The sequence below is a fragment of the Callithrix jacchus genome, chromosome 3 (assembly GCF_049354715.1).
Source record: "Callithrix jacchus isolate 240 chromosome 3, calJac240_pri, whole genome shotgun sequence".
Classification (NCBI taxonomy): domain Eukaryota; kingdom Metazoa; phylum Chordata; class Mammalia; order Primates; family Cebidae; genus Callithrix; species Callithrix jacchus.
Genome location: NC_133504.1, coordinates 173,149,552 through 173,160,465, shown reverse-complemented (window position 1 = coordinate 173,160,465; position 10,914 = coordinate 173,149,552). Strand labels below are relative to the sequence as shown.

At 35.1% G+C, this 10,914-nt stretch overlaps 1 protein-coding gene across 17 annotated transcripts in view; it reads left to right on the top strand.

The window, feature by feature from the left end:
* The first annotated feature begins 9 nt into the window (after positions 1 to 9).
* Positions 10 to 10,914, top strand: part of PACRGL (parkin coregulated like) — a 60,015-nt gene continuing 49,110 nt past the window's right edge. For 8 of the 17 annotated variants that reach the window (XR_013533162.1, XR_013533166.1, XR_013533165.1 and 5 more), the window contains exons 1-7: positions 10 to 174; positions 1,869 to 1,936; positions 2,059 to 2,213; positions 4,884 to 4,951; positions 6,471 to 6,561; positions 10,101 to 10,235; positions 10,740 to 10,847. Coding sequence is in view for 5 of the 17 variants with exons in the window: in XM_078367426.1 (XP_078223552.1) it covers positions 1,885 to 1,936; positions 2,059 to 2,213; positions 4,884 to 4,951; positions 6,471 to 6,561; positions 10,101 to 10,235; positions 10,740 to 10,847 (609 nt within the window). In the remaining 12 variants the exon portion in view is untranslated. Of the gene's footprint in view, positions 175 to 266; positions 380 to 1,317; positions 1,391 to 1,868; positions 1,937 to 2,058; positions 2,214 to 4,883; positions 4,952 to 6,470; positions 6,562 to 10,100; positions 10,236 to 10,739; positions 10,848 to 10,914 lie in introns of all 17 variants that reach the window. The other 9 variants (XR_001910816.4, XR_004741180.3, XR_004741178.3 and 6 more) reach the window with 2 other exon arrangements.

The window sequence follows — 10,914 nt, the reverse complement described above, 5'->3', positions numbered from 1 at the left end:
TCTGATGTCATTTCGTGGCGCGACCAGATTCTGGGGTGGGCCTCGTGGACCTTCATTTCCCAGATCCCGGGCGGCCGGTGGCGAGAGCCGCGGCTGTTGGGAGACCAAGAGCCGAGCATAAGCCCCACCGGCGAGAGGCAGGTGGTGTGTGGATCTCGGCGGGAGAGAGGCACGGTATGAACGGGTCCCCAGAGCCATGAACCGCGGGTACTGGTGTCCCGTCCGCGCTCTCGGCCAACCAGGCTTGCTTCCTGATCTGTTGCTAGGGCCGCCGGACCCTGTTGCCAAGGATTCTTGAGAACCTGAGCGCTTGAAGTGTGCCCCTCCTTTTCCGGGGGAGTCAATCGAGAGTAGCATTCGTTAACCTTAATTGAAACTGGTAAACTCCTTCTCCCTCTGTCCCTTTAAAAAAATCTCGCTTTTTTTTTTTTTTATTTTTTTGTTTTCTTGTGTCTTCCTCTTTTGCTAACTTTGATAGCATCCTGGCCCTGGACTCGCCTTTAAGTATCTAGAAGTGTAGGAGGGGTGGCTGGGAAGATGGAAAGACGATTCTAAGACCCCCTAAGCAGATTTTACGACCACCTAATACTTACCCTTTGGATTTACTTTATGATTTAAAAAAAGGGGGGGGATTGGGATAATGACTATCGGGCTCAGGGTCTGTCTTTTAGAATTTTACAGAGCTTTACAAATGGAACAGGGTTTCTTTAGTGGGGCTCGTCCTACACTTTTGGAGCTTTCTAGACCTGGATTAGAAAGCCCGAAAAACCGTGGCCTCTGCTGACTGAGAATTTAACAAGCAATTTAGTTCATGATCCAAAACCTGAGTGCGGGAGAAATAAAGTACATACAGGGAAAGATATAGGCTATATCAGCTGCCCAAACAATGATAGAAAGTACACTTTCCTACCATTGACACGGATTCCAGCAGTTCCTTGTGTGGACTTCATAGGGTGGTTGGTTTGCTTTCTGATATTGTGTCATAATTTAAGTGTTCCAGGTTAAGTGGATTTATGGATTCTAGTATCTATAATTAGAATCTTTATCTTGTTTTGTAAAATGAGCGATGACCTTATGAAAAACCACTTAAAAGTGTTACTGAGGATAAGATTTATTGCATTTTCTTTCACAAACACCTCATGCTCCAGGTTTGTCAGTGGCATGCTCCCAGGTGAATAATATTTAAAAACATTGACCACACTTCCAGTTTTTCCTTGGTGTCCGTGGAGGATTGGTTCCAGAACTCACTCCCTCCCCTCGAGCCTCTTTCAGATACCCAAATATCTACCCATGCTGAAGTCCCCCAGTCTGTTCTAGGTATCCGTGGTTGGGTGAATCTGTAGATGTGGAACCTGCATATATGGAGAGCCAACCGTAGTTTGTCCTTAAGGTAAAGGATAAACATTTTTAACAAGTGAAAAAGCAATTGTTTTGGAAAGAAACTCCCCAATACAGGATTTTGAAAGAGGATGTATTTGTTGCTGAAAATTACATTAGTATATTGTATATAAAAATTGTCCTGTTTACTCGTAAACTATAGAAGCTCAATTTTCAGAAATCTAGTCTGTTTTCTAATGTGGCCAGAGGATTGCAAGTGAGTTTCTAACAGTTTGACAGTTTGAATGGAAGAAAAGTTTACTTTTAGACATTTTCTTGGAGATGATTATTTTGCTGTTATTCATACTATTGAAGTTGACATGATTTCATGTTTTCTCATTAGTCTTTCTGGTATTTTGCTCCATATCATAACTTTTTTAATGTATCTTTTACTGTATTGTATCCTCTGTTATGTTTTTTTGTCTATATTGATAATGAATAACTCTCCAAAAAATTTTGAAGTCAACTTTTTATTTTTTTTTTAACTGCAGGAGTGAAAGAGAAACAATGCAGAAATCAGAGTGCTCTGGAGGTACACACTTGAAAAACAGAGTAACAGGTACAGCTTTGTTTTTTAAGTGAAGAGGCCAAGTTTGTTAATGACACTATTCTGGGTTACAGGTGGAGGCAGGGTGAACTTTATTGCTTTTACCTGCTTCTTATGGATGTTGTTTTGTCCAGGTAACGATGATCAAAGGACATCATCAGGCACACAAATAAAATACAGGAATGCAGTTCAACGAAGCAAATCCTCATTGTCAACCAGTTCTCCGGAGTCTGCAAGAAAACTTCATCCTCGACCAAGTGATAAACTGAACCCTAAAACAATTAACCCGGTAGGTCCAAAATGATTCGTAACTCACTAGATTTTTTGAAGGCATTTCTCACAGCATTGAACAATTCTGGATGCTGTCTTGAGTTTTGTCCCTGTGCTAGTTTTGACCTAATGATGAGAGAAGGGCATGTGTTTGTTATGATGAGCTGAGATAATCAGTCACAGGTGGCAGTGAGTATGGAGGTAAGACACAAGTTAACCTGTTCGGGTTATCGCATTGTAGTGCATAAAAAACTGCATTTTAGCTTTAGATTTTATTTGCTGTGTTGTTTTGCTTTCCAATATCAATGAATAAACTTGTATTCAGTTGCCACAGAATGCTTTTCGTGCTTCCATAATTGCATAAAGGTTTCTGACCATTCCTCTGTATTGTGTAAATTAGCTCCACCAGAAATCATTGTAGTACTAGTCTCCTTTGCCCTCTCATAACAATTTAACAAGATTCAATAAACATGGGATTTATGCAATAAAAATAAATATTCAGAAGTGAACACACCTGTGCAACACCAGCTGTTATTTGCTCCAGGCCCAGCTTTGTTAAGGTAAGATGTTAGTGATTTCAACCTTCGATGGGGATTGTGAGAGTGGCTGAAGCTCCTGACTGAGTTTAATGGCAGGTAGAGAATGGCAGGTACTTAAGCAAGGAAGCCAGGGTATAGTGAGCTCTCTAAGACAGAAAGAGAGGATCTGACTTGATAAAGCAAAAGTGAAAAATAGTTTGAGCAGCTGTGTTCCGTTTCTTCTTTTTGTAATCTACAGTGTCAAGGAAATTGTTACCTGAAGAAGGCCCGGATAATCTTGTTGCTCTCACTTCCTTTGCTTATGTTTAGTTGAGGGAGTTTATGGTGACACTTCAATTTTCTTCCTCTCTTTAAAAAAGAACTGTTTGAATTAATGTTTAGTGACCTTAGTCCTAAGTTTTAGTAAAAATTGAGGAAGGTTTTGGGAAATAATAATTAAATAATTTGACCTGAGAAAAGCATGTCTAAGATATGTACAGGCTACCGATGTAAGACAAATGAGTTGGAAGTCAAAATAGTGTTTACCTTTGGGCTGGTTACAGTTAGATTTTTCAACTCATAAGTGTGTTCATTTTTTGTGAATTCGCTATTGTGATTTATGTACATTAAAGTGTATACATTTTAAATATTTGAGTTAATTTTTTTCAAATCGTAATTCAGTGTAGAATGGTATGTAACATTAAGGCGGAGTTTAAATATTGTCTGATATTGTTAAAAATTGAATGGGATAACATTTTTCACTTTAATAGACTTGGTAAAATTTGGTTAAAATTGATAAAAGTAATCCATTCATAAAAAAATTCTGATTTTGTGGGATGTGGAAGATGAAACCATGATTAATCTCTAGAACAAAATTGAAATGCAAAGAAAGGAATTGTTTAGCATTTCAATCAGAAATTTAGTTTCTGTGGGGATTTTGAGAATTTAGGGATTATTTTCATGGCTTGTAAGAGCCAAAAAGATAATTTGCTTGTAGATGGAAGTAAAATATGTTGACAGTATAGTGTGAATTTGTCTTAATTTTTTTCCCCATATGTGTAGTATTTTTTCAAATAACTTTATTGTTATGTTTGTTAGAAAATAATTTTTAAAACTTGTATTTCTTTATCAGCAGAAATTGTGACTAGATGAGTGAAACGTTCCTGTTGTAGTGAATTGTTACACAGAATTCACCAGAGTTCACAGAGTTCACCATTGAGTTTACAGAAAAACTCAATGGATTGAGTTTTGGATAAGAATCTTTTATTATAATTTAATTTGAACAAATTTCCACCTATGTGCTTTTACTCAAGACTCATGTTTTCCAGAGGAGAAAAGAGCTGATTCTAAACTTTAAGCACATTTAAAAACTACCACTGTGTGTGATTAAAAGAAAAAGAAATATAGTTATGTCTTTAAAACAGGTCAATTTATATTTTGTAATTGAGACAACTATTTTTCATTTGATTATATTAAAAGCACCATGTGATAAAATACTTTTTGTTAAATTCTCTTCAAGTCTCTGGTCAATTATATTAAAATTATGCTGTGATTGTTTAGCTATTGTGATTGATCATCTCTTAAATCATCTTTGAGAGTAGGTATAAAGTCAATCTATTACGGTAATATATAGCAAAACTGAAAGGTTGTGAAGTTATACATCTAAGAAAACGCATCTGGGCATATATTTGTGAGAATCTTCTCCATCTTCAATTCTCTCCCTCCTGCCCAGTGTATTCCTTTGTTTTTTTATGGAAGCCTAAAGCTGGTTTGGAGAAATGACTATGCACACCATCCATATTTGGCTGGAGGACAAGTAGGAGATGTGCAGGTGGCAAAAAAACAAATATACTTTTCCTGTACTTAACACCTCTTCTCCATTTAGTTCTCACCTTGAAAGGTCACAGTTGGGGAAGAGGGTAGAAAGAACTATTAATCCATATATGGTTTCAGCTGCCTTCAAGCATTCTGAATGGTTATGGGTGAAAAGAGATGTACAAAGTGTATTTGTGGTATTCTAGTAGTGAGAGGATTGACAATTTTTCTCAGTTCTGTTGCTGAGTAGAAATGGTGCACTTTGATACCAGCTTGGCAGTTTGAAAAGCAGGATGGCTGTTTGCTTCTGACCTCAGAAGTACAGGTGATAGTATTATTTTCATTTTTCATTTTAGTTTGGTGAACAGTCTCGACCCCCTTCGGCATTTGCAGCTATTTACTCTAAAGGAGGTATTCCTTGCAGGTAAAATCAATATGATTTATAACTGACCAAATTACTCAAAATTACTGAGTAACATCAATATAGTATTCAATTTAAATGTATTGAAAGTTTTATTTACTAGTGAGGTTGAAATAAAGGTGTCTTATTAACACTTTGTTTTGGACTGGTATAGATTCCTGGATGTTGTTGGAGAAAACCATTTAATTCCAATCTACAGTTATTGAGATCTGTGATAAACCATCAATTAGTTTAAGAAATTTACTTGACCCCTTTTTCTAAAATCAATTTAAGCATTCACAGACTTGGGCAAGTTGCAAATTAAAGAATCCTATTTTGTTGGTAAAATGGAAATTGTCAATTTAATGAAATTGTTTATATTTCTTAAATACGTGTGGCTGATTTTGCTTCCTTTCAGATATAATTCCTGCTACCTTTCTAGACAGATATCAGAACTGTTTTTTTTTAAATGGATAATGTATCATTTTAGGATTAATTGCTAAAAAGCATTTATTTCTTTGAAGTATATTCAGTTTTAGCCTGTTCTAGATGATAGAAAATTTTATTTTGATTGTGGAAAGAATCACAACATTTATTTTTTTGTTCCAAAATTCAAGAAATCTAGATTTTAATGGTATTTTCAGATTTGAGGTGAAAAATAAGCTCAAGAAATGTTCTTCAGTTTATTGTTATTTCACATTTAGATTTAGAATTGAAACCCTATTTTAAGGTTCTTAACTCTCTACTCCTTATCCCTTAACAATTTATTGTTGCAAAGATGTAAAAACAATTTTACAGAGACGTCTTGCTCTTAAGAAAATAAGCCTAAAGGAGACAAGAAGTTAAGAACATTACAAAGGAGTTCAAAGAAGCATTTAAGTTGAGAATTAAGTTCACTATCATAATTGCGATGATAGGTCCTTGAGTGTATTTGTACATAAAAACTTAAAAGTTATTTACCGTAAATATATGCAGTTTATTGCATGTGAGTTATGCCTCAAAAACTGTTAAAAGAAGCAGAAACCCTAATTCAGGGGCCACCACTTTATAACCCTTCATGGGCCATATTACCTTCCCTGCCTCAGTTTTCTCCTCTTTAACAGAGATAAAACTTGGTTTTGCCTTCAGATTATTAGTGTTAGGGATACATGATCTATATCTGAAAAACAATGTTCCTGGTAACATTTTTAATAATTACTCCATTTTTTTGTTTGCATTTTTCATTTCTGTAGATTACCTATTGTGTTCATATCACTGAAAGATATCACTTGGAACATTTGCGTTAAGATTCACAGATAGCAACATGTTTAAGCACCAAAATTGTAGCCTTAACACATGGGGTTGCCAAACAATTTTGCTGAAAGAGTAGTAATTTGTAGGATTATTGACATGGCTTTGTAAAATGTCCTTGTACTATCTTACAAAGTTTATGGTATTCCTACATGTTACAAAATCATTTTATGGTTATACTGTATGTTAGATGACCCCTGCTTAATATATAATTATATTTTTCTTGTTGAATTTACTGTCTTTTACATTTTAGATTGGTACATGGTTCAGTGAAACACAGATTACAGTGGGAGTGTCCTCTTGAAAGTCTTTCGTTTGATCCACTTCTTATTACTTTAGCTGAGGTAAATATGCCATCTTTTCTGAATATTTATCAGAAAAAATACTTGAAAAGTTGCATTAAATGTTACTTTGCAGTTTGTCAGTAAATTTCATTCTGTCCCTTTGGAAAAGGAAGCACACAATAGGCATTGAAACACTGCACTCCCTTAGGAATTTGTAGATAAGGGGATGAAATATTTATACTTATTTCAAAAAAGGAAAAATATGTGGACTCATAATGAAGAGAAAGATTTTTTGGTACTGGTGAAATCAGGAAAACATCAGGATTTAAACTTTAAAACTATGTCAGATAATGGTTAGTGGTTCTGTATACAACCAATCATGCTGACATGATGTGTTTCTTAGGAAATTGATACTACCTACCTAAATGTTCTTTTGGAGAACCCTCCAGCTCTATGCTTTACTTGTACATTTCTGGTACAATATCATGGAGGTGGTTTTCTAGATTATTTTTAAAAAGCTTTAGATAGGTTTTTTATATAATTTAACATTTGTGTCAGGAAAAAAAAGTTGGAGTTTTAGCTTCAAATCAATCATTGCTATCTTCTGTGAATTTTATTCCTAGAGTTAGAATAAAAAGACAAATGATTTAACCAGTTGTCTTGTATTTAAACTTTTAATTACTTGCCTTTTTAAAAGTTAAGGGTAATTTCATTGTCATTATTAAGAAACAGATGATTAGAGTTTTCGAGATACTAGTAATAAAACATCTGAGTTCTTTCACTGATATTTTTACTTGGATTAGTTACTGTGTGACTTAATATGGTGCAGTGCCTTTTTAGGTTAGTATCATTTGCCTTTCCTAGAAAACCAGTGGGGCGGACCAAGTGGGTGCAGAACAGAAATAAGTAATTTTATCAATTGAGATTCCTTAATTAAAATGAAACATCAAAATCTCTAGTTCCTCCTTTAATTTTCCAAATATGCTTACTCTCAAGAGTAATCAGTAACTGATCAGTTACTAGCAAAAACTGTAAGTTTTGTTTCTCTTAATTTATCGTTCAATATTACAAGCAGGGTATTTTTATAGGTAGCCTATTTTGAAATTCATTTTTGAAGTTGGTATTAAAGGTTAGGCTGGGTGCTATGGCTCATGCTTGTCATCCCAGCACTGTACAAGGCCAAGGTGGGAGGATCATTTGAGCCCAGGAGTTTGAGACCAGCATGAGCAACAGAGGGAGGAGAGAGACCCTGTCTCTTAAAAAAAAAGAAAAAAAAAATCACATTAGCCAGGCATGGCAGAGTGACATGCTGTCTCAGACAAACACATAAACAAAAAATGAGTGATGTTTCCTTAGTTCTTTTTTAAACCTTAATCCTTTTATACCAGGTGGTGAACCATTTTTTTTTTAGACTAATCAAAATTGGTGATAGCTTTGAAAATATACTGTAGCTGATCACAATACACAGGGAACCCTTTAATTTGGAATATCCTTAAAGGGACTCTAACTTCTGTTTAGAGTCAGCCTGTTACATACCTATTGTCTAAATGTCAATGCTTTTTTTTTTCTGTATTGAGTAGATTTCTATCTTTCTCCTGTCCATATTTACTAATGGGTAAATAGTGACAGAAAAACCACTGTTGAAATCCACTTCTGCCTTTAATCTGAGATTTTTTCTCTTTAAAATGAACTGGATGTAGAACACTGCTTAAATGATGGAACCTGTGATCCAAAATGATGCCCTTGTGGCTGACAGGATATGATGGTTTTCAAAAGTATGACAGCTTCGAAGAAAAGAAAAAAAATTCTTGATTACTATTTAGAAGCAGATATTTAGATCTGAAGGAAAAATTAGTTGAAAATTAGTTTTTTTTTTCTTATTTTAATAGCATTTTAGGTTTTGGGGTACATGTGAAGAACATGTAAGATTGTTGCATAGGTACACACATGGCAGCGTGATTTGCTGCCTTCCTCCCCTTCACCTATATCTGGCATTTCTCCCCATGCTATTTCTCCTCAACTCCCCACCACTGCTGTCCCTCCCCTATTTTCCCCCAACAGACCCCAGTGTGTGATGCTCCCCTCCGTGTGTCCATGTGTTCTCATTCAACACCCACCTAAGATTGAGAACATGCAGTGTTTGATTTTCTGTTCTTGTGTCAGTTTGCTGAGATTGATGGTTTCCAGATTCATCCATGTCCCTACAAAGGACACAAACTCATCGTTTTTGATGGCTGCATAATATTCCATGGTGTATATGTGCCACATTTTCCCTGTCCAGTCTATCATTGATGGGCATTTGGGTTGGTTCCATGTCTTTGCTATTGTGAACAGTGCTGCAGTGAACAGTCGTGTGCATATGTCCTTATAGTAGAACGATTTATAATCCTTTGGATATATACCCAGTAATGGGATTGCTGGGTCAAATGGAAGAAAATTAGTATTTCTAAGCATGATTTTGCAGTTGATTATGTTTACTTCATAATGAGTCAAACTGAAGGAGTTTACTGTTGATTTTTGTATGTTTTGCTTTATCTTTTTTAAAAGATAAAGATCTTGACTTGCTGTGATTGGTTATATCATAAGAGTTCTAACTGTTTCTAATGCCTTTAGGGTGAAAGGCATTGTGAGAAATTACAGTTTTTTTTAATGGTTTCATACTGCATTTCAGTATTACAAATGACATGTAAAATCTTAACATGACTTTAAAATGCACATAGTATGATACTTGTCTAAATATGTTAATATAAAATATTTAAATGTGGAGGAAATTTAGGAACTCATTAAGTCATAAAATCATTGTAAATGTAGGGAAATCTCATAGTCATACTTTCATAAAGGAGTAGTTATAAACATATTTTAAACTAATTTGCCCTGCTTTCAGAAAGTGTTTGTACATAACAAAATGTTTTTATTATCCTAGTGAGTTTCCCTTCATTTTTTCTCCATTTACCTCTTTTCCTCCTTCCATTCCCTGCTTTTCCTTCCTTCCTATTTTATTTTCTCTTTCTTCTTTACTTCCTGTATTTTTGCTTGCCTCATCTGTTTCCCATTTCTCTTTCTTTCTCTTTTTTCCTTTTCTTCTCCCTTCCTTCCCTTCTGTGGGTAGAAATTACTCCTGTCTCATGTACAGTTGACCCTACGTATTCATGGGTTCCACATCTAGGGTTTCAACTAGCTGCAGATCAGAACGATTTAAAAAAATACAATGCAACAATAAAAAATACAAATAAAACAATGTAATATAAAAATTATTTATATGACAGTTACATTGTAATAGGCATTATAAAAATCTAGAGATTATTTAAAGTATATATAGTATGTCCAGATACTATGCTATTTTATATGAAGAACTTGAGTATCCATGGGTTTTGGTATCCAGTGAGGTCCTGGAACCAGCCTACCTTGGGATACCAAGTGACCCTTTGTCCCCCCAGTTTCTCAGTATAATTGAAATTGTAACTGCTGAAATTATAATCATGAGTAGGAAAAGAATAATGAAACTTTAAATTTTTGTTTAGGCAAGTAAAGACTGAATTTGTCTGTTATTAGCATAATGAAATGGGTAGTAAATCATGTTTCTTCTTGGTTTTTGGCAGGGTCTGAGGGAGACGAAGCATCCATATACCTTTGTGTCAAAGGAGGGTTTTAGAGAATTACTTTTGGTCAAAGGTGCTCCTGAAAAAGCTGTTCCTTTGCTACCTAGACTGATTCCTGTGCTAAAGGCAGCTCTGGTATGTCATTTATCTTATTGTACTTTCTATTTCAAAACATGTGATAGAAAAGAAAGCTGTAATATATTTAGAATATTTTATGCCTTTTTGTACTCCAAATTAAATGCAAATGAGTCCTTTACCTGTGATTCTGACATATTTGCAGAATTAGGCTACTGTTACTCAGGGCCAGATGACTACATACTTGAAGACACTTTTAGAGGATGTACTAAAGGTAAATAGGGACATTGTAAGTAATTAGAGAAAATAATGTCAGCTCAGTCTTTCTGTCTGCTAGATATGTTTTAGTTACTGCTTTAGTCAGATCAAAACTTTCTTTTTTCTTCTGGATGTCCTGTATTGAAGGTTATTTTTTACATTCTAGATTTTGTTGACTCTCTTCTGATTTTAAATGTTTAATCTTATGCTTTTCTCCACCTGCTTGTTGTTTTTTCTAACCTGTCTTTCCTTTTATCATCCTCTCTCCCTTGATCCGCCTACACCCCCAATCAACCAACCTTACAGGTCCATTCGGATGATGAAGTGTTTGAAAGAGGATTGAATGCTCTAGTTCAGCTAAGTGTTGTGGTTGGTCCTTCTCTAAATGACCATCTGAAGCATCTGCTTACAAGCGTAAGTCACTTCAAAGATTAGATAATGGCTGGCTGTATGTGTCATTCACTGTCCATATATCTTCATG